Source organism: Poecilia formosa, unplaced genomic scaffold (assembly GCF_000485575.1).
Source record: "Poecilia formosa unplaced genomic scaffold, Poecilia_formosa-5.1.2 Scaffold270, whole genome shotgun sequence".
Classification (NCBI taxonomy): Eukaryota; Metazoa; Chordata; class Actinopteri; order Cyprinodontiformes; family Poeciliidae; genus Poecilia; species Poecilia formosa.
In genome coordinates, this window is record NW_006800209.1 from 781,005 (window position 1) to 804,728 (window position 23,724).

General features: G+C 41.2%; 1 protein-coding gene across 6 annotated transcripts in view; it reads left to right on the plus strand.

The window, feature by feature from the left end:
• rerea (arginine-glutamic acid dipeptide (RE) repeats a) overlaps positions 1-23,724 on the plus strand; it is a 180,676-nt gene that overhangs the window by 119,077 nt on the left and 37,875 nt on the right. For 4 of the 6 annotated variants that reach the window (XM_007570934.2, XM_007570936.2, XM_016681116.1 and 1 more), the window contains exons 4-8: positions 7,334-7,439; positions 9,591-9,687; positions 11,175-11,279; positions 20,235-20,283; positions 22,294-22,418. In XM_007570934.2, coding sequence (XP_007570996.1) covers positions 7,334-7,439; positions 9,591-9,687; positions 11,175-11,279; positions 20,235-20,283; positions 22,294-22,418 — 482 coding nt within the window. Of the gene's footprint in view, positions 1-7,333; positions 7,440-9,590; positions 9,688-11,174; positions 11,280-16,390; positions 16,713-20,234; positions 20,284-22,293; positions 22,419-23,724 lie in introns of those variants that run through there. The other 2 variants (XM_007570937.2, XM_007570939.2) reach the window with 1 other exon arrangement.

Genomic DNA, 23,724 nt, shown 5'->3' on the forward strand with positions numbered 1-23,724 from the left:
GAACAGACGAGAACAAAGTCACTGACAACTACCAGTCTGGAAAGGGTTAGAAACCATTTCTAAGGCTTTGGGACTCCAGCAAACCACAATGAGAACCAAAGAACAGTGGTGAACCTTCCCAGGAGTGGTTAGCCTTACAAAATTACAGCAAGAGTGAGTTGGTGACTGATGCAGGATGTTACAGAAGAACCAAGAACAACATCTAAAGCACTGCAAGCCTCAGTTATGGTCAGTATTTGTATTTCAACAATAAGAAAGACTCGGCTAACCAGATCCTCCTGCAAAAACAGTGTCTATGGAGAGTTCCAGGCAAGGCCAAAAAATCGGCCAAAAAATCGGCCTGATGATCCCCAGGACTTTTGAGAAAATAGACTGTACCTAGGTGAGACAAAAGTGAAACCATTTAAACCTAGAGTCAAACAGGGTGGTGGTGAGATGGTCTGGGGTTGCTTTGCTGCTTCAGGACCTGGATGGTTTAATACATTTTGCTCTCTAGCAAACAGTTCTGACGGAAAATCTCTGCTCATTAAGTTATGACCTAAAGCTCAAGCAAACTTGGGTCATTCAACATTGAAAAGCCCAGAGATGGGTCCTCTAAAACAGCTAAACAACCAGAAACTTTAATTCAGTAGATGCTGAGAACCCTCCACTGTAGCTGAATTAAAAAAAAATGCAAAGATTTGTTCAACATTAGAATTAGTTGGATCTAAAACAACTAAAAGTGACAAGAAAGCAAAATCTTTAAGGACGTCTTCACACTGTTAGTTTGTGATCTGTCCTGAAAAACAATCTCCCTTGTCAGTCACTGAGATGTTGGAGATTGTATGACCGCAGCAGATCCTTTGTATCCAGCCAGTATACTTTGCCACACATACACAGGTTTTTGGAGCGCGTGCTGGAGTTCTGTCGTCCAGATGGAAGTGCTTATTGAGCACTGGTGTGCTGGCACATCGCTCCGTCTCGGTGAGACTAGGAGAAAATGAGGGAGGGGGGGGAAACCTTTCCAATCAGATCCATCATCTTACTGTGTGCGTGTTTATACAAGTATATGTGTGATCTTCCCAGCCAGCTTTTCCTGCCATCCCTTCTCTAATCTTATCATGTTGGAGCAGCAGATTAGTCCTCCCAGATCTCATCTCTGCCTCCAAATGCCTCAATCAGCCTTTTGTTCTTCGGTCTTGCCTGCTCTTCTCTAGCGACAGGCAAGGTGAACATTCCCCCACGCCACCCTTCCAGCCATTTTGAGCCCGGTGTCGCTGTCACACAGCCACCAGCCCTGATCTAACATACCAAATGCTCCCCTACCCCTGAGGCATTAGCTAACTACGCTGTTAGCTCTGCAGCCTCCTAGCAGAGTCGAACTGCTTGGCATTCCTTCCTAACATCCAGTCTCTGCTGCCGCTCTTGTCTGTTTGACCTCCTCCCCCTTCTTTCCTCCCGCCTCGCCTCGCTCTGCGCCATCTCCTTTGTCTGCAAGTTTGAGATCTATCTCGGCTTCCTCACTCCTGGTTGCCACCTCTTGAAGGAAGCCATAGAGCCCGGCTGCCGTTGTCACCAATGTTACGGGAAGTGTGTGCGCTGACTGTGGAGGCGGTGGGTCACTAAAAGACTTGGCAGAGGAAGAGGAGAGTGTTTGGAAAGCGCAGAAAATAAACAGAGGTTTCCTGTTAACAAGGTGCACTGCTGAGGCTGTCGTGTGGAAGCAGGAGGATCTGGTTTTGTTTAAAGCAAAGCCCCATTAGTAAGGTGCTGAGAGCAGGAGGAATCTGGCATCAGAGTCTAAGCTTATGGCTTGTAATTGACAGGATGGCAGTAAAGTGAATGCTAGTTTCAGCAAATTTGAGAGAAACTTGGAGGTATTTAGAGTTGGCACAACATTATGACAGCAGCCAGGATGACAAATCCCAACGCAACCTTTGATTCCTCCACTTCACCCAGAGAATGTCATGAGATAAGGGGATCCTCAATATGTGATCCATCCCAGAATTTGGGTAGAAACTGTCCACATTGAACCTGAACTGGGCAACTTTTTAGTTGCTACATCTGGTTTACATGTGGCCAACTCTGGATTGCACTGTTTTTCATTGTCTGCATGTTAAAACCAGAATGTAAAAAAAAAAAAGGGATGCATGTTACATGCATGTCATAGCAATGACATTGGTATGTTAGTCATATTTTAACATGATGGTATCGGCCTGATAAATAAAACTGGGCTGATCTTAACAACCAATGTTTAACAAACTGTGTGTGTTTTTCAAGAGGGGAAGGAGGTTGATTGTGTGGTATTTGTTTGGTTATGTGATAGTGATGCAGTGTGATTGTAGGGGAAATGTCAGCTGTGTGGCTGTTTTTAATGGTGTTTGAAAGGGCTGTTAAATATATTTGATAATATTGGTAAATATTAGTTTTCAGCCATAACGGTAATATAAATATCGGGTATCGGTGCATCCCTAAAAATAATCAATCATAAAACAGAAAGAGTAGTGTTTCGACCACAGCCGCCGGTGAATAGTCCAAATCACACATCTGTGAATGCAACATTCATACTTTGGTCTTATGGATGTTGCCGATTGAAGAACACTTAAGGTTAGCAATTTTCAGTATCAGTTCAGTGTTTACAGAAAACAAAGGCTGAAACACTCTTTAGAGTGAATATTTAAAGTTAGCTGTCTTCGGCATCATTTGGTATTTAGAAATAAAGTCAGAGGAAGCTCACAGATATAGAAACCGCTTTTAAAGGAATCAGTATTTTCTACGTAGGCTGTTCATTCAAGCTGCGACTTTTTGAGCTCAGTTTTTCAGCAGGTAGGCTGAACCTATTAAAGCAAACTTGCTGTGTTGTAATTCTTGTCTGAGCTTTAAGCTGTCATGGAGCTTGCTGGATTTGGAAATGTTTGAAGCTATTTCAGAATCTCAGAGTTGAGGGAGGGGTCTACATTTTCTAAGAGACGTACAGAAAATTTAGCACGGCATAGTACTTGTATTTCCAAACTGTATTATCTGTTGTGCAGGATTTGTATCCATCCATAAAATAATCAAGGCAACCATTGGCCCATCGCCTATACGCTTAATTCATCCATCTGCACAGCCATATTCAGTCTTAATTTAGTTTTTAAAAACCTAAATACAGCTCTATTTTAATAAAGTAAGGTGCAGAAATTCAGTGGATGTGATTATATGAATGTTCAGCTAAAATAAACGAGTTATTTTCACCAACAGTTTTGATCTGTGCGAATAATTTTGCCCATAAATCTGTAGCTCCAGCTGCTTCGTTGGCTCTATAAAAATAAAAACACTAACTGGAATGTGTTTTGCTATGAAAAAAATCACCATCATTCACTTGTTCTTTAAACCCGAATCCATACTTCTCTCAGTCCATCTTTTTAAGTGTATACATCTGTAGCTCCCCCCTCTCACCCCTCATCAAATGACCTAGCTGGTTCTTTTCACATGTAGAGACAGCACTTATAAAGGCTGACCCCTGCACACCCCCTTTTACTCCCTATCTTTGTAGTATTGTGGCTGCATTCAGGGGCCCTGGCTCCAGAGTTGACTGCACACACATGCGGCCACACAAAGAACACTGCGCAGCCATTATGGACCTATGGGGCCAGCCACCTTTAGCCAGTCAGAGGCAGAATTAACTGGCTCATACACTTCTCGGGTTTGTCTTGGCTGCTGGGAACACCGAGGTGAATGCATTGTTTGTTTGTTTTGCTATAGAAGAAATTTTGACAGACCGAGTATATATTTAAACCTCGTCATGTTTACCCTCTGAGGAATGGCTCTCCTGTGCCGTAATCCCTGTCTGATGGGTAAGCCGAAGAACGCCACAGGCCAGTCTGAGCCACTGGAGGGAGGGGTTGCCATTGTATTCATCCCCCAAAGCATGACTGTCAGATTTATATCACCTCAGTGAATAAAGGGGTAGCTTTGTACCCTGGGGGGTTTCAGTAAAGCAGTAGGAGGACGGCTTTCATTTAACATCTGAAGGAAATGAGATGGTCATACTACTCCTATCCTAATCCAGCTACTTTGTCTCTCCTTACTTTGCCCCTTTTTTTATCACCTCCAGTTGTTTCCACATTCTCTCTTTTTGTTTTATTTCTTCCTCTCGATAGCGAGCTAGGAAGGTTCCTGGCCCTTGTGCAGAAGCATTCCTTGTGTGGAATGGCCTGTGTGGAGGGAGGGCAGCGCTGTGTTTAGCCTCTGGCAGGACAGACAAAGATGTCTGACATTGTGCGAGGCTCAGCCATCCTCAACTCTCTACGGGGCAGCACGGAATGTCTCTAATCAATTCAGCATTGTGGTTGTCGTATGTTCTCGCTCTGTCATTTTCCGTGGCAGGCTTAGCCAAAACCCAGACAATGCAACTAGTAGTTCTGTTCGCCGGGCCCCGAACTGTCTGTCATCTCGCTTCATTTTCTCCTTGCATTATCTACTCATTTTTTCCAACCAGCATGTTTATAGAATTGCGATAATTGAACGCTGTGCTCCACTCCCACTACGTGCTCCATATGTTGCGCACTCTCCGCCTTTCTCTCAGCTTTCACCCCCTCCCTCTTTTTTTTTTTTTTTTTTTTTTTGCCTGAGAGGGCTTAACGCTGCTTCATAGCAGCAATCTGCTCTGGTGAGTGGCAGCTACTCTTGCAGTGACAAAGACGCTGATTATAGTGGAAGTAACATTTGGTATCTGCTTTTTGTAAGTTTAGATTAACCCTGTGAATGTGCTTGTATGTTTCTACTCGTTGTACAGTGGCACAAAAAAGGGTGTTCTCATGCTTTTTGCTCTTTTTGTCACACTCAGATGTCAAACAAATTCAACATCAAAGATAACCTCGTTTTTTTTTGTTGGTTTTTTTTCTTTTAAGGGGAAAACCCCTAGCCAACCTGACCCGATGTGAAAATATAATTACCTCCCTTGTAAAATGATGGATTGAGTATAATTAATCATAACGTCACTGCCTACACCCAGGCCTGATTACTGACTGACATGCATAATGAAGAAATCCCTTAAATAGAACCTTTTTGAAAACAAAGTAGGGTTAAAAAAAAAACAACTCATAAAGCAACACATCCTGTCCAGATCCAAAGAAACATTTCCTTTCGCTCAGACAAACTATGAAAGCTTATGAAGCTATTTCTAATACTTCAAGACTCTGGTGAGCAACAATGAGAGTAACAGTGGTGAACCTTGCTACCAAAATTACTCCAAGATCGCAAAGATGACTCATCCAGGAGGGCGCGAAAGGCCTCGCTGACCTCAATGAATGTCAGAGTTCATGCTTAGAGAAGATAAAAGTCTCCAGACTAAAATGGCATCTAAAGTAGATGTACAGGGCTAGAATAACAAAGACTCAAAGCTAGTCTCAAAGTCTGGACCTTAAGTCATCCACTCGTTCTCAGAGCCCTCTCATATGGCTCAACTAAAACAACTCTGCAAAGCACAGCGTGCCACATTTCCTCAAAAACAAAAAAATAAAAAAAGCCTCCTTGCCGTTTAGTCCAAACACTTAATGGAAGTTGTTGTCTTTAGTTATTAGGTTTAATGGGCTATTACATTTTCAGCTTGGACCAGATTGGTTTGGATAGTCTGAGAAGCGCAATTCTTGATAAATGAAATCATCATTGGGAAGCTGCTTTTGTTTTTCCACCCCGGGTTGTCTTTAGTCTGACTTTTTTTTTTATTATTATGCGTTCTTTGATGACAAAAAAAAAAAAAGCAAAAACAGAACAAGCCTGCCTTTGCACTCTGATTTCCGTAGCAGAGAATGTCGCTCAGGTAGCATTTACAGTCTCTTTAAGTCATTAAATATGCATAAGCTCCAGATAACGACTCGTTCTGCTGTTAGTCCTAGAAGGCGAAAACCGTGTGGATAAGACGAGGCTGGCTGACTGCTGGGAGATGACGTCACTGCACAGATTTCTTCACACACAGTGTGCCTGTGTGCTTTGGGGTGGGGGTGTGCAGCGGCGACGTGGGGGGAGCTTCTTGTCTCACTCCATCAGTTTGGGTCTCTGTTGAATCACAAGAAGAGTCTGTGTGTGGCTGCACAATGTGGCGTGCATGCTCCTGTAATCATCCAGAGCAGTAAATGCAGCTGACTGACTGCATGCCAGCTGCTGTTTAACACGTCCAGGCTCACTTATTCGCTCCCCTCCCCGCTCAGGAACGGCAGAGAGTGGGAGAAAAAAAAAAAAACAGGAGGAAATAAAATGAAGATGTGTTGGAGGCTGTAGTGAGAAGTAAAGGAGAGTACGGATAAAGCAGAGGTGGGCTCGAGGTTTCAGGGAGGTGATGATTTGCTTGGCTGCCTGTGCGCTCCATCTCCTCCCTCGGTGACAGAGCATAACAATGTAGGCTTTAAATATCTTTGCTCTGACCTCACGCTCACATACTCGGACGCGGACAGGGCGGATGTTAAGCGTCTGGCTTTGATTACCGTAACCTTTTACCCCGCTGCATAGTTTCCTCCTCTGTCTGCAGGTAGTGCAGGTGTCTCGGTGTGTTTGCTCGACGCGCCGCAGTCGAATCTGTAATAAAGATGGCTCGGGCCAATGGGACTGTGTCGCATTCCTGCACCCAGTCGAGAGCAGCCTCTCCTGGTGCTCTCTTAAGCAACTGTGACGCTCTTTTAGGCTTAATATGAAGGCACAATAAATGTTTCATTTCATGAAATGAAAACAGTGTTTTGCCCTTTTCATCCTTCACCTCAGCATGGGCCTCGGATTTTATGATTTCTGTGCAAACTCTTCCCCCCCACCCTTCTCTTTCCTTCATCATGTCTCTGCTTTTTTCTTTTTTTTTTTTTTTTTTTTTTTTTTTTTTTAAATTCCCTTTGGCTTGAAAAGGCTCTTTTATTGCCTTAGTGCTGCCACTTGCTGGCCAAACAATAGATTACAGTAACTTTCTGACTTGCGCTTAATGAAGTGCCCAGTTGGTGGCAGCAATAAGAAAATGAAGTGGAAACTATAGAAAGCATATGCTCTAAGAAAGAGCTCAAAAGATTGTTGAAAAATTATTTTTTTAATCATAAGGTGAAATAAAAAAAAAAATTAGTGATCCACCCTTTCCCTCCCTCCACCACTGTTTACCTAATTAAATCTCTAAATGCCCCGCAATCCCTTTTTAATTGACTCTGTGTCTCTGCAGGCTTCTTGGCGTCTCTGCGTTAGTCATGAACAATGCATCTGCACAGAGTCGCCGCTTGCCAAAAAGGCCAGCCTGTGACGTTGTAATCAAACAAAATGATGTCTGTTTATCTTGCTGTGGAAGCTTTCCGTGTCTCCTGCTCACTCACTCTCTCTCTCTCCCTCTCTGTGTGTGTTTCAGAGTAAACGGGACCATCTGCTGATGAATGTGAAATGGTACTACCGCCAGTCGGAGGTGCCCGACTCCGTGTACCAGCACCTGGTGCAGGATCGCAACAATGAGAACGGTGAGAGCGGGTCGCGGGCTCTTCGACACATCCACACCAGGCACAAAAATAGATACCCTTATCTCCGCGCATCGCCAGCCTCACACACACACACACGCACACACACACACACACGCACACACACACACACACACACACACACATGCTTGTCTGTGCTCCCCCCAGTCTGAGAGCTGGCTGTGAATTGCATCTCAAACAGAAACCAGATGACACTATCCCAGGCAGCCAAGCCGATGGCGTGGATCCGTGCTGTTCCCTGGGTAACACTCCCTCAGGCCAGACAGCGGCACTGTCAAGTGTTAATAACCCGCGGTGTCATGTGGCCCTTGAGCACACGCACTCTCGACACCGTCAGCGCCAGAGGACTCATCGTGCTCTCACACATACACATCCACAGGAACACGGGCCGTGTCAAGGACAGTTTGCTGCTCGGTATCAAATCTGAGGACTGGAAGGAAGCATGGATATGTGGATAAACCTTAACAACACATTTACATTGCTAAACTGTGTTTAAAGATATCACAGCTAAGTTAAACATCATTAGCTGTAACCATAAACCATTTCCATTTTATTGTCATTGCCCCAAAATGAGAACACATTGCAATAATGAGACTGTAATATATTTTAAGTCTGTTGTTAAACTTTCTTTAGGATAAAATAAATGACAAAATAACTCATCTGTTCTCACCCCGTTTGCCTCACTGTGTACATGGTAAAAAGAATGTTTCAGTCTAAGATATGATCAGACTTGATCACAAATTTAAAGCTGCTGTGCAAATATGAATCAATCAGCGAAGGAAAGTTTTTCGTTTCTATACAGTCAGAAAAATGTTTTTTACATTTTTTTTCTCTCAACTACAGTTTTCTAAAGGACCAGTATCTAATAATTCTTAATACATGAAGTGGCTTTAACATTGACTTACATGACGTTTGTGATCTTTTCTTCACATAACTCTTGACTGGTTGTTGTTGTGGTTTTTGACCTACCCGTGCTCCCAGGCCTCTCTGTGGCCTTCAGCACTCTGAGGACTGTGGTCTGATAGTTGGTCTGAGCATCTTCTGCTGTGAAACCCATTAAACAGGCTGAATATCGCAACATCATTCAAGGTGCGACCCCTTGACCTTTCGATTATATTAGCCAACACATACTGCATTCCAAGCATTCTCCAGAAGTATGAATGTTGCACATACTCGCATTTATTGATGATATATTGTTCAGTTTTTATTGTGTGTTTCGCCTTGAAACCTTAAGGAAAGATTAGTGTCCCTGCAGTTCAAAGTGAATATTTTTGCACTAGAATAAAAACTAATGGAAAAAAAAATCTAGACATTTTAGCCTAAGAAATAGAAATTTTGAAATGAAAACATGTATAGGAACTCTGTCATTGGCTCTGACTTGAGACCAGCAGATAAAATAGCGATATATTAATATATTTAATTGTTTGGTTAGATTTTATTCATAGAGCTGTTTTTATCCTCAAATGTAAGCCAACGTGTTTTGTAGAAGTTAAAAGCAAAGGAACAGAATGCAAGTAAGCAGAAAATCCTAAATTAAAATATTATTAAGCCAGAAAAATAATGTAAAACTTGGCAAAGCAGTCATTCAAGGTAAAACAGTAAAAATGTGCATTAGCTTAAAAATGCAATAAACTAGATAATAACATTAATAAAAACAGAATAAAAAGTGTTACTATCAAAGAACCAATAATATGACCATGTAATCAGCAATCAGAAAGAAAATGGAGCTCCACTAAGAATCCAACCTTAAAGAAAACCTGAAATCAATATCGACCATTAAAAACCCTGAAAGCTTTTGCCTCAGCTCCACACAGCACGCTGCCGTTATCAGTCTGTCCCTGCAGCCAGGAGAGCTGGATTTTTCAGAGTTGTGGTCACAAGGCCGGAGCGGGGTGGCCCCAGCGTGCCACGGCTCTCGACCAGATCTGTGTCGGCTTGCGCCAAGGTCACTTCAGCAAGCGTGAAGGTCGACTGTGTCGAGGCAGCGAAATGTGGAGCTGCGTACATGAAACCTGTGCTCATGACCTCATGAATGAGACGAAAGAGATGGAAGAAGTCGGTGTTTGTTGCTTCTTTGTGGTGAAGCGACGGGTTTACAGAAGATTCATGTCATTCATGTCTCCCTTCCTGCAGATTCTGGTCGCGAGCTGGTCATCACAGACCCGGTGGTCAGGAGTCGAGAGCTCTTCATCTCCGACTACGTGGACACATATCATGCTGCTGCTCTCAGGTACAAACAGTGCGGTGCTTTGTAATCACAGCTCCCTGGATTTGTTTAAACTGTATGAGGTGTGTTTAATCTCAGCCGTCTGCCTGACGTTTTAAATAACAGATGTGAGATACTCTAAATGTATAATCTTAAATGTTGGATAATTTAGCTCCCTTGTTTTGTCTTGTGCCAGTTTTACAGAAACATTTGAGGCACTTTTTAATGGCGCCCTCTGGTGTCCATTAGGTTCACATGCTTTCCTTCTTTTTGTCGCTATACTGTGATTGTTACACATTTAGATTTTCACACACATGTATATTATAATCTTGGGAGAAAAACTTCTTGCATCAAAAAAATAAAATACACTTTTTGATTAGAGCTAAACTACATTAGTTGTATTTTAAGATGAGAACAACCTGAATGTAATCCCTTGGCCTCTCCAGTTCACAGTCCTGTAATAAATACCCAGATTTCTATTTTGCAAGCAGTAAAATGATGATGCTGCTGGTTTGCAACACTGAGCAGGTAAAAATCCATGTAATTACCACTTAAAGGGTTATTAAATTCACAAGATGTGTGAAGATAGACACAATAACTCCTCCTTTTAATGTGCCTCAGCATCAAACTCGCAGAGACGCACCTGTCTGCTGCTCTGCGGTGCAGCATTGGCCGTCTCTCCTTAACGTCAGCAACAATGCGTGCAGGCGCAGTCAAAAAAAAAAAAAAAAAGCACTTTTTGTCCCCGCCTTCGTCTCTTCGCCCCTTCTTTCCTTTACCCACTCCACCGCCCCCCCCTTTTCCTCTCCAACCAGAACCATGTGTGAGCAGTAAAGCCATGTCTTCCAGAAACCACTGATTTCAGGGAAAATTAGCTGCAACCTCTCCTACACAGAGCTCCCTTTGATTTGACTTATTCTCCAGGCTTTAGATAAACGGGAGGGAATTCCAGCGGGATGCTGTAATGCCGCAGCTCTCCGAAGTCGGCTCGCTTTAGCGCCCTTTAATCTTTTCGGGGAGAGGAAGATGCTGTTTCTGTGCGTGGCAGCAGAGCCCCGCATGCGTGTGATGTCTGTTATTTTGATAGAGTCAGACACCAGGGCGCTGGAAACGGGAAATGGTATCAAGATGTGGTCAGAGCCTCGCCCCCCTCCCCTCCTGCTCCTCCTGCTCATTGTGGAGGGTTGGGGTTTTGGGTGGTGGGGGTGCAGGCAGGTTGAAAATCTCTCTAGATCTCTGTGGCGTCTGTCTCCAACACCTCAGCAGCAGGCGCTGGGTTGAAGCAGACATGTTGAGCTGATGTTTACGGTTTCAGCGCGCAGTCTGATGCCTCATCACAAGTCAGCAGTCACTGAATGACAATAGAAACCTGCTGCCTGGATTTTTTTTTTTTTTTTTACCCTCAAATAATTAAAAACCCAAAAAGCTTTTAATTCCAGATTCCTCTGCTCAGGCTTGTTGTTGTCATGTCACTGTTCGTGTCTTAAGAAGTTTTGTCTTCTGTCCTGCAGGGGGAAATGCAACATTTCCCATTTCTCTGACATTTTTGCTGCCCGGGAGTTCAAAGCCCGGATCGACTCCTTCTTCTACATCCTGGGATACAACCCAGAGACCAGGTGAGCTGCTGCCGGTGCCGTCTGTTTACCCCGACTGATGAGCTAGAATGGATTCCTCATCCAGTACCTTGAAAAGCCCCTTGAACAATTTCAAATGCTGTCATGTCATAACTCCAAGCTAACTTTTCAAGCTCTTTAATGAGATTTTGCTAAACAGATGGACAAAAAGTAGCATGTTAAGGTTATGAAATTGTAACTCTGGAGGATTTTTGACAAATCTGATCAATTTGGAAAAGTGGTAAGAAGAAACCCCTTGGTGGAAGAAAATAATATTAAGTCCTGTTTGCGGTGTAGGGGACGCGACAATCGTCCTGGTTCAGAACTGAACTTCTTTGGCCAACCTGTAGAAACATGCCACTATAAACCAACACTGCACCTTTTTCTGAACACACTGTTTTCACAATGACGTATGGTGGTGGCTGCATCATGCTGTGCAGGATGCTTTTTCTTCAGAAGGGACAGAGAAGAAAAAGATGCTGAGTTTTAGTGAAGATTGATGTAGCTAAATTACACGGAGGTCCTGGAAGAAAAACCTCTTAGAGGCCACAAAAGACTTCAGACTGAGGCAGACTTTCACCCTCCGGCGGCTACAATAAAAATAGATCCATAACTGGAACAGAACGCTGTGGATCAAAGCATGTTCTTGTTAGAATGAGCCACTGAAAGCTCAGACCCAAATCCCGTTGAAAATGTGTGGCTGAACTGGAAAAGTCGCTCTGTGTCTGTGCCGACTGAGTTTGGGTTATTTTTGCAAAGAGGAATGAACAAGACTTTAAGACTCCAGATGTGCACAGAGCGCTTTTAAAATTTTTTTTTTTTTTTTTTTTTTGTAAAACATTTTAAATACCACTTATGCTTTTCTTTCCACTTTCGATGTATGCGCCGCTTTGTGTTGGTTTAATTCCACGCTGAAGTTTGTGGTGATAATGTGATAAAATTGAGGGAAAAAGTTTGAGTTATAAGGACTTTGGAAAGGCACCGGGTAGATTTTACTGTGTCTTAAAAAAAACCAAACAAATAAATCAAGACAACATAAGCTGAAAGTTTTCCTTCTTAAATGTTTTATGTTTCTTCTTAAAATAAATGTCAAAACAATAAAGAAATGTAACATAATTAGTTTATTTTTTACTTTGTCACAAATAATTTTCTCATACGCAATCATCCAGTGGTTCTACTTGGCCAACTGAGGTATTTTATACTATTCTTAAGCTAAAAAGGTAAAAAAAAAAAAAAAATTTAACTTGAAAGTCTTTATAAGATATTGATAAGGGAAAGTAAATCAAGAACAATGAGATTTAGTTTAACATAAAAATAAAATTTCAGAAATTAAGTTTGAAATATTTTTTTTTTTAACTTTGAGGCTTTTACTAAACTACGTCTTTAGTTTTCCATTTGTGTAAATAACTTCCTATATGCATAGGATGTATATGCTATGTAGTTGCATGTAGTTGATGGACTTAAGCTAAAATGAAAGCAGAGCTGCTGATGTTTCCAGTATTTATTAAAAAAAGCAGGTTGCACACTGTTGGACAAACTGTTTCAACGTTCTGCTACTAATCCTCCAACACATTCAGGGCATTAGAAGTCATTTTTATTTTACATCCCTCCGCCTTATTCGTCTGCGGTTACATACTCCAACGATACCCTCTGCTCATTACGTTGATAATCTTATCAGTAAACAAAGACTGATCCTCATGCAGTGTAATTATGGGAAATAAACTGGGGAAACCCCCGTGGCTTCTAAATTGTTTTGGCATTGATTAGATTAGTTAAATTATGCACCAGGTTTTAATCACTAATCTTTTTCTTCTGTTTTCAAAGCGCATTGTGTCACATTACAGCAAGAACATACAAAAAAAGGAAAGAGGAAAAAAATTGCAAAAAACATAAAATGCCGATGGATTGTCTTTTTTGTTGCTGGGATCTTTGTTTTTTGCATATTTGTTCCCTACCTCAGGTTTTGTGCGGTGAAAACGCAGATTTTGTGGATTTTATTGTCTTAAGTGTTTCCTCTGTTTTCTCTTCTCCTTTTAGTTAAAGTGTGGTCGTATTTTTTATAAAAATTAGTTTAACTACTTCCAACATGCTGCTTGCTGGGACTGGAAAAATGAGCTCATTTGATGTTGAATTCAACTTCAGTCTCCCAAAATCACTCTGAAAGCTCTTTAGCAATTCATCCAGGATGTCATAAAGCAACCTGGTAAATGTCTGCTTCCATCTCTGGAGAGATTTATGAAAAAAATAAAAAAAAATAAAAAGCAGTGGATAAAAGGTCCATCTCATGCCAAAAAGAAAAATAGGGGAAAATAAAACGTGGATGATTCCCAAGACTTTTTGGAAAATAATCATGAAGAAAAAAACAAGAAACCTTTGGTGTAAAATAAACATTTTTGAAAATTCTTCTATAGAGAGATGATCTAGGGCTGCTTTGGGCCCTGAATGTCTCACTGTAATTGACTGAACCCTGAATTCTGCTTTATAACAAAAATAAATAAATAAAAATCTGTAAGAGAACAATTGACCCTCAGTTTGTGACCTTAAGCTCAGGCGCAGTTGGTTTATGCAGCAGGACGATAATCCAAACCACACCAGCAAATCCATCTCTGAAAGCCTTGAAAAACAAAAAGGTTTGTAGTGGTGTAGTCAAAGCCTGGACTTAAACACAATTGAGGTACTGTCACATGGCATTCAGGGCTCAAAAACCCTGCCGTGTGACAACAATTCGAGTGGGCAAAAAAAAATCACCCGCAGTAATTATCTTTGTCTGACATTAAGAATTAGTTTGATCTGAAACATTTCAGTGAATCATAAAAAGTCATTAGTAGTGGAACAGATACTTTTCCATGGCACAATATTCTTAATATATTGTGCAGTCCTTTTGCCAAACATGTGGTGTCTAGCTGCAGAGCAAATTTACTGAGTGGTTTGAATAGCAGCCCAACCTTTTCAGACATGGGTGGTAAAATCCAGGCTTTTGCTACGTGTGTTGCTCTCTTTTGAATTTGCAGCTGATGTGTATCAGATGGTGCATGAGGAAAATCTGAGACCATCGGTAAATAAATTGGAAGTTAAACTGGAACTGGACCCTTCAACATGACAATGACCCAAAACGTTCTAGTAAATCCACCGAGAGACCGGCTGAGAATTATGACACGGAAAGTCCTGAGGTGAATCAAAGCCCTAAATCTTGATCTGCTTGAGATGCTGTGGGTGGCTTGAAAAGGGCTGAATATGGAAGAAACCGCTCGTATGTCTCACAGCTAAAGTTAAGGAGTGAAGCAAACTTTTCTGAGATTGACGTGTTCCACCTGAAGTATTTGACCAGAAGAACTAACCAAGTATACTGCATGTCCACAAAGTGGTATGGAGCAGGTCGCTGCAGGCATCATAAGATGGCACACTTTAAGGTAGTATGCCATCTTATGGTCCGGCTTATTCAGGAGAGCGTCTCCAGTTGGATTTTCTCTTGGCAGGTGTGGTTAACCCAAACGCCTGATGCATTAATTCAGTGGTGCCCAAAGTGGGTCCTCGAGGGCCGGCATCCTGCATGTTTTGGTTCCCTCCCTGGTTTAACGATCCAATGATGGCTCATTAGAAGGCCTAAGAAGAACATTAACATGCTGAAAAGGTTGTCACTACCACCAGGGAGAGAACTAAAACGTGCCGGATGCCGGCCGTCCAGGACCGACTTTGGGCACCACTGCATTAATTGGTCTCATTTTTCTGACACCAGTAGCGCCGTCCTAACCGTACTGTACCACGGTACTATGGACCTACAACCAGAGGAGGCCCAGGAATGGTGCGGTATGGGTCGGTTGTATGGGCCAATTTTATAACAAAAACAGACAAAATAGTCTGTGCCGTTATGTTGAATAGAAACGAAGTGTTAGTGTAATTGTCCTAAACTTTTGCCTTTTTGTTCTTTACCTCAATTTAAATCATTTTCTGTCTTTGGTTAGATAAAATACAGTGGACGTTGATATGAGCACTTTTTAAGAAAACGATTATTTAATGAGGCATCCAATATTTTTAATCACCTGTTTGTGCATAATCTTTGTATAGTTTGAAGGCAAGGCAAGAGTATTGGTAAAGTCCATTTCAGCAACAGGGCAGTTCAAAGTTCTTTACTTGATTTAAAAACAAAAAGATTATTTTGCAGTGGCAAAGTAAAGTGAGTGGAAAGACAGATTACAATTAGTGATGTTCTACTTATTTATTAATTGAAGGAAACTCTTAACAGATGAGTTTTGATCCTAGATTTAAAGATGGTTTTGGCTGTTTTCCAGTTTTTTGGAAGCTTGTTCCAGATTATTGCAGATGCTGCTTCTCCATGTTTGGTTCTGGTTCTGGAGATGCAGAGCAGACTTAGAACCAGAACACCTGAGTGGTCTGGAATGATACAAAAACAGTTTTTTAATGTGTTTTGGTGCAAATCATAGTTCATTTGGTGATTTATGAAGTAGCAAAAGTATTTTAAAGTCTACTCTTTCAACTACAGGAAATGAGTGCATAGGGACTTTAACCATTTATCTAGTTTTAGTGAGAACGTGGGCGTTCTGAATGTAGTTGTCTGTTTGGCAAACTTGTGAAGTCTCTGTTGTGATCAGTTCAGCTCATGAGTTTCTCAAAAATCCTGTTTGGACATTAATTCTTTAATCCTGGAAATGTTCTTCATGTAAACATTATTTATTGACTCGTGCAACTCATAAAAATGTTGGTAGCATATATAGTTTTTTTTTTTTTTTTTTTTAGCTGTGTTTTGGAACAGTCAGTGTTGAGGTGCTGCGTTTGGATGCTTTATAGTTGTGTGTCCGTACAGTATCTACTCAGACAGCAGTGAAGAAGTCATGTGTCCGTAAAGGAATTCACTTTAGATGATGAGGTGTATTTGTGCACAATGGGAGAACCGCTGGCAGCTGTCTGCTGCTGCTGGTGGGAGCATCTTTCATGTTGCACTGACAGCAGTCCTTGTTATTGCCACCGGGTTGCCTGTGACTGTAAAGACCCCCCTCCTCATCCTCATCCTCATCCTTCCTCCCTCCCCTCGTTGGGTATTCAGAGCGCGGTGTCTGCAGCATGATCACGGCGCAGAGATGAATCCCACATCCCGCATGTGGCTCCGTGTGTGTGTGTGTGTGTGTGTGTGTGTGTGTGTGTGTGAGGTCGCGGCACATGCTCAGTAGAGCCCACGGAGGAGCGAGTGGAGCTCTTGACGCTGTGCGTGCAGGCTGAGGTCACAGCACAAGCTCAGTGAGCACCTCTCCGTGGCAGGCAGGCGAATGCGTGCTTCTCCATTTTGAGCGCCTAGGAATAGGTGTGAGAAAGGGGGGGGGAGTTCAATCCGACGAGCGGCGCGCGCGCGCGCACACACCGTGTCACCACCCAGCCTCGGGGCTCCATGTCAGAAATGGACGACCTGTTCAGCCCCCGGAGGTAGGTCTGCGCTCCTCTTCTTCGCTCCGCCGGGGTAATAGCTGCAGCGTCAGGGTCCTGTCTGATTTGAGCCGGGATGTTTGCGAGCTGCCCGCATCGCTGTCATTGCGTCGGAGCGGCTGTGTTCGTGTCGGGGAGAAGAAAAGAGTGTCGCCGCAGCTTTGCATTCCGTCTGCGCTGCCAGTAGCGCAGAAAATGCACCGCTGCACCTTAAATCCGTGTCCAGTATCGTCCCTTTGAATGCGCGGTGTGTTTGCAGCGGGGCTTGCCTCGACAACCAAGCCGATAAATGTGCTCCCAGCTGGGTTATTGCAACGGAATGAGACGGGCTCCATTTTGCAGCTCCTGTTTACTACCCGGATGACATGGCGTGTTAAAGCGCCGCTGAGGAGCAGTCAAAGCTCAGCCGACTCGGCTTACTAATACTAATACCTTGAAGTTGGTCTGTCTTAGCTGGACTGCAATTATGTCAGTGTGCCACAAGTCTGGCGCTCTGATTGGCTGAAATTGATGGAGTGGGAGGGGTTTTCCTTGATTACACACACGCCAGGTTGCCCCAACTGTCACGTTGTTTGGGTTTTATAAATAAGCTTATAATTACTTGACAAGATTGTGTGCTAATGCTAACTTTAAGCTGAACTAATGAGGAATAAAGGGACAGTTTTAACATTGTTTATTGCACTCGGCAGCAGGCTTTCAGGGGATTATTGGGGTGAAACGTATATAAACACCATTAGTTGGTGTAGAAAATTAATTAAAACTTTCCCAATATATATATTTTTGATATTAATTTACAAAGCACTAGTTGTATTACATTAATCAGACTGCTTATTTTGCGGTTTAGAGATGCACCGATCACGTTTCTACTTTTGCTGATTTTTCTTTTTTTTGCCCTGAACATTATAATGCATAAAAGAGAAACATGTGCTGCATTCTGGATAGAGGTATTTGTTTTGAACGCAGCATAAAATGAAATGAATTCAGACATTATCCCCATTAAATTTCATAGCTTACGTCCCATGTTGTTATATGATTGGCTGAAAATTGTTGCTTTTAGTGCATCAAAAAGATTAGGAGAGGATTTGATTTGTATCTGATCTGCTGATCAAATAAATAATTAGGTGCATCTCCATTTTTAAGGAAATTCCTCAGATCTTACTGCTGTAGTCTGCAGCATTAAAGCACGGTTTTCCTCAGACATACTGTTTTATCCTGCACCATAGATCCTCATTTGTCATCCTTACAACTTCCTGCCAAACGTACTGTTGACCTGTCCAACTGCACATCGTCAAAAACACATTTGCACAACTTTGGTTGTCAAGAACAGAGGCCGTATTAGTCTAGAGTATGTTTAGTTTATATTTTTACTCTGCAAACCCCAAACAGATATAATTTAATGCTTGTATATGTTGCAGGTCATTGTTCTCTTATATAAGTCCAAGCAAACTGGTTTCACATTAATCCTCTCAAACCGTGTTTTAAAACATTCAGATGGGAATCAGCCAATTTTATCCTTTTTTTTTGGCCCTAACTGGTTAAATACTGTTAGGAAACTAATTTTATTTGTATTTATTCAATCCATAAACATAAATAACTGGCACTATTTTAATTTAGAAGTTAATCAACCACCTCCATGTTGTTGTTTTTTTTTTTTTAAACAGTTAAAGATCTGGACCATTTGCTGTGTTGTATAAGTGGGAGTCATTTTGTAATTTCTTTATTTTCTGATGGACTCAAATATACCACTTGTACAAAATAAGTTGCAGTTTTCTATTTTATGTTAGTCTCTAAAAAAATTGACAGAAGTCAAAATGATTAGGTCAGACGTCAGAGAAACACAATATGTGGTATAGTCCAAGAAAAGCGTCATGACTGCATACAAAAAATAAGTGTAAAATACCTCAATAACACTATTTGTCTTTCAGACTAGTGAGTTTAAAAAAATATTCTGACTCTAATTTGGAGGGTCATTAATTCACAGAAAATTAAAAAACGTACGTCAACCAGAGAAAAACCTGATTAGTGCATCTCTGATGGTTTTCTGCGTCATCAGCGCTGAATGTTTGAAAATAGAGAGAGATGCACCAATCAGGCTTTTCATTCTGATGCATATTTTTGGTTGCCTTTAAGTGGTGATCAACAGATTCTGATGCTGACCAATTTAGATGTTTTTGTTCTTCTTCTAAGGTCAACAGTTTTGAATCTTGCAAAACGTCAGCAGATTAGCCCAATTTGTGCATCAAAGCATATATGCTTATCCTTTATCGAAGCTTCACTAAAAATTAAAGTTCTTCCTGTAAGTTGGTGTGTTTCATAGAGGTAAAAAAGAAAAGATGGGAGTTTTTTTTACTTAATGGATTTAATAAATAGGAAAATAAAATGATTTGTTTTGACCAATCGATCAGCGATTAGAGGCGACCAAGGTTACCAATCTCATATCGAATAATTGGTGCACTTCTGGTAGTTTTATCTGCAGCGTTCATCCTTCTTCTTCTTTTTTTTTAATGCTTCTCATTTCATTGCATTACATTTGGTTTTTTATAACTGCTGCTAATGTTTCTTGTAAAATAAAACGGATCGTTGCAACATTCTCTGGAGCAGTGGGCTGTTAAGGCGAGGGTCACGTATTTGTGTTTTTATTTTAATTTTTTGTGGCTGCGCTTGTATCTACGTCTGTGCCAGCACCCCTGTCAGCCGTAGCTCACGTTACACCTTTAATCACCCGGTCCTGACACAGAAACTGTGTAGGAGGAGACGTGTCGGGAAGGGGGGTGCGGAAAGCGAGCCCCGAGTACCACAGGGTTTTGTGTGGATGCGAGGATCGTAAAGAGAACCAGAGGGTTTCGGCCTCTTGAGTTTCCTCCAGGTCCGGGTGATGGAGTGCAAGCTTCTCCGGGTGCAAATCACGCTGACAGATTCTGGGCCGCCTCGCATTCGCTTGTATGAAAATCAGAGCCGTTGCCTTGGCAACGGGAAGGGGGGAAAGGCTTTTCAAAAGGAACATCTTGTCATTTTCTTTAATCCACTGCAGCTGGAGAATCCGAACACTATTATTAAACAGCAGTTTCTATGGCTACCAGCGTTTGTACCGGCAGCCGCTTCCAGAGGCTCCTCGCTCTGCACATCCACAGCCAGCTACTCCACATCCTCCCCTCCTCCTCCTCCTGCTTTTTTTTTTTTATTGCTGCATCCATAATACGAGGCCTGCACATTTTCTCTGAGCAGAGTCGAGAATATTCTCCTGAAATCTGTGTTTGCTCCTCAGAATAAAACACGGTGTACTTGTTGCACTTTTGACACACTTGTCTTTATCTTCTTTGCTGCAATCTTCCTCCTTGTCATGAATTCACATTACTGCTTTTTATCCTCCCCTTTAGCTTTAGGTATTTATAATTTCTACCTCAGTTTTGTTTTTTTTTGTTGGGTTGTGCCAGCCTTATTTAATTAGCAAAACCTTTTACATGACATAAATGTCAGTGGATAAATATTTAGTTTCAATCTCCTGCGCTTGTGTCTTCCCAGGCGACTGAACAGCACACAGGGGGAAATCCGAGTGGGACCGAGTCACCAGGTAAGTCGTTGCACAGCACACATCAGCATGGAGATGAGATGCTGCCGCTCACCGCACGGTTATCACCCTGAGAGTAGACCACTCTTATCATTCATGTGGAAAATTCAGATCCAAACTGAATGTGACGTATGTGTTGGTTGTTTGGGTGTTTTTTTTTTGTTTTTTTTTTACCCTTTCTGAGGATGTGTAACAAACTGGCAACATTTACTAGTTAAGAGCAAAACAGCTCTGTCCTCTATGCAAAACTCTTCTGTTGTAGAAATATTCTCACAGGGGTTCCTTCTCAGTCTGGAAAAAGTTTGGAGTTTGATCTCCAAAATATCAATTCATTTTACTTTATTCTCTGTCTTTGTGTCTTTTCTTTTGTCTTTCCTCCTGTCTGTACTTTATCCCCTTCTCTCTGTTTTAAGTTCTTCCTTGCATCCTTTCTTCTATCCTCCTTTTCTCCATTATCCTTTTCTCCTGTTTCCTTCCTTGCTTCCTCATTTCTTTCCTTATCCTTTAATCCCTATGTCCTTCCTTCCCTTCCACCTTTCATGGTAACTTTATTTTTTTTAGATTATGAAATGACGGTAAAGGACTGAGAACACTGGAAAGTGGAGTCTCAATTTGTCCACGAGACCCTAATTTTATACATGTAATGGTCCCATAGTAATTATTGCATAATTTTTAGGTAATGGGTTAAAACAATGCATTTTTTCCCCGACCGTAGTATTTTTCTAAGTTAGTTTTATTAATTAAATGTATAGGTACCTCACAGTGCTGTTAGACCTAATTTATTTCACCTCTTTGTAAACGTTATGAGTATCAGGATATATCAAACTCTCCACTGTATTGTTACTATCATTTAAAGTCCTTTTAATTTGTTGCTGGAGATTTTCTGGCCCTATAGAGCATTTCGGTGTGACCCCCACCTGTTGCTGCTCACTTCCAGTCAGCTGCCTGAAAACAGACTGGCACACTTTTCCCTTGCTTAAGTATTGGTGCCAAAGCTCGAACAGCGTCTCCCTTTTCTGTTGTTAAGCTAATATTATTTTAACACGGTCATGTTTGTTTCTCCATCCAGGAGTAAATGGACCTGCCAGTTAATACCAGCATGATATGCTTTTGTTATTCTATAAAACTCAGAGCAGCAAAAGGTTATCATATTCTAACAATCATTGGGGAATTGCCACTATTCTAAACTTTTGCTAAAGTTGATCAAAATCATCACAATAAATAAGCACCATTAGTAACACCGTTAGAACCGCAATGATCAAAATACAATTTTAGCAACAAGAAGAGTAGTTTCTGGTCTTTCAAGTAAAAACAGTTTGATAATATTAAATATTTTTGTATTGATCCCGTGATTGACATGAGAGTGGCTGTTTCTTTTACTCAAACCATTTGTTGCCAGATGTTTACCAATAAGAATATTAGAACAGTATTATTAGGAACTGTTGCTGTGTAGTTGTAATTTAGTTCTATATATACAAGTCAATATAAGTTCAATTACGGAAGCATTGTAAAAAAAAAGATTATTCTGTAGATTAATTTTCAAACTCCTCATTCATTAATTACATCCTGATTAAAACGCTGTAGACAGGAACTAAAAATTAATTTCGCCTTGTTTCCATAGTTTCAAAAAGCGTTTGGTGCTTCGAAGAAGCCAGTGTTTTCATGTCCAAAAAAAAAAGAAAAAAAAAAGTGTTAAATATCCCTTTTGAAATATCAGCAAGTTTTTAACACCACTGCCTCATTTGGAGGATTTATGCAAACTCACATCTTTGTTTAAACAACAGAAGTTTAGAGTTGTTTGTTGTCTTTCCGTAATGACTTTCTCTGTTGTGATGGTGAATCGTTGTGACTCTAACTCGTCCCCACTGCCACCACTCAGGCTCAAAGTGAAAAGTTGATGACAAGGGGTTGTAAGATGATATTTCTTTCTTTTTTTTTTTCTTTTCCAAGCCTGTGTGTGCTATTTGTAGTGTGATACCATCTGTCTCTCCTCTTCTCTGTGGACCTAATTAGGCCAAGCTCCCAGAGCTGCAGCCTTTCCCCTCCCCTGGTGGCCAGGCCGTGACCGAGAATGAGGAGCTGGTCTGGATGCCAGGGGTCAACGACTGTGACCTTCTTATGTACCTCAGAGCTGCAAGGTGAGCCCGCAGAAACAGAAATCCACTCTAATGCACAAGTCTGGAGCGTCTAAGCTTCTACGTTTAGCTCACTAAAGACATCCGCTGTGGGGTTTTAAAGATGGATTAAAAGTGTCATTCCACGTCATCCTGCCATCGCAAAGCTGACATCTGAGAGCATTTGCATAATTTTATCTTACAACATGTCTGCCTGACTTGAATATCTGTGAAAGTGCAACATCTGTGATTTGTTGTAGTTCATAATTGACATTGTAATGCTACTTATTGGTGTTGGAGTTCATTAGTACGTCATCAAGGGGGCCATGTAGCTTCTTCACGTGTTTCTGGTGTCTGCCACCGTCAAGACAAAGCTGTGAAGATGTCACTTACTACTTTAATTCTTTTATTCGGTTCAGCAAGTCTTCATACTATAAGGGAAGCATTCACTAATGGTATTTCAGTCCTGATGATTGCAGTTAACGGGCATTTATAACACTTCTTTCTCATCTTCATGATTTAACCTTCACTCTTCCTAAACTTCAGCATCTATATCAGATAATGTCATCGAAGGCAGGAAGATTATTGTGAACCAACACTACCTGTAATGTCATGTTTATTTTCATTACTTCCAGTCTATTTTGAGGCATCTTGTGTTATCATCATGCATGGAATGTACTCTGCTAATAATGTTGGATTACAGTGTTGTACATATTGTTGTTTAACTCTAGCTTATATAAGTACCAGTTATGAACTCACACATATATATTTCTGTATGTAGGGATACACCGATATGAAAATATCACAATCTGATTTTAACATCAGTATTTACCGATGATATATTACCATTTCAGCACCTTGAAAAAGAACAACCACACATCCCCCACAATCCTTTGCTGCATCACCATCACATGACCAGCCTCCAGAAACAAACTGCAACAAGATGAAAATAAACATGGGTTGTTAATACTGGCCTAGTTCTATTCATCGGGCCAATACTGATATGTTGAAAAATGACTAATATCGATTGATTAGGATCAATATATTGTGGCTCTCTAGCTCTATGTTTCCATTTAATTGTGAGGAAAACAACCAAATCATTCTGTTTTGTGAAAAACTTTTTTGTAACTATTTTAATGGCTTAAAAGCTGAACAGAATGATTTTAAACCCAGTCGGTACATTTACTTGGTTGTTCATTTTTGGTCTGTGTGGATTGGTCACAATCAAGGTCACTATATTTATTTGTTTTTCACTATGATGAGGGAAATTCAAAGTTGAAGGCCAGACATATATATATAAAAAATTATAAAAAAAAAAAAAAAAAAAAAA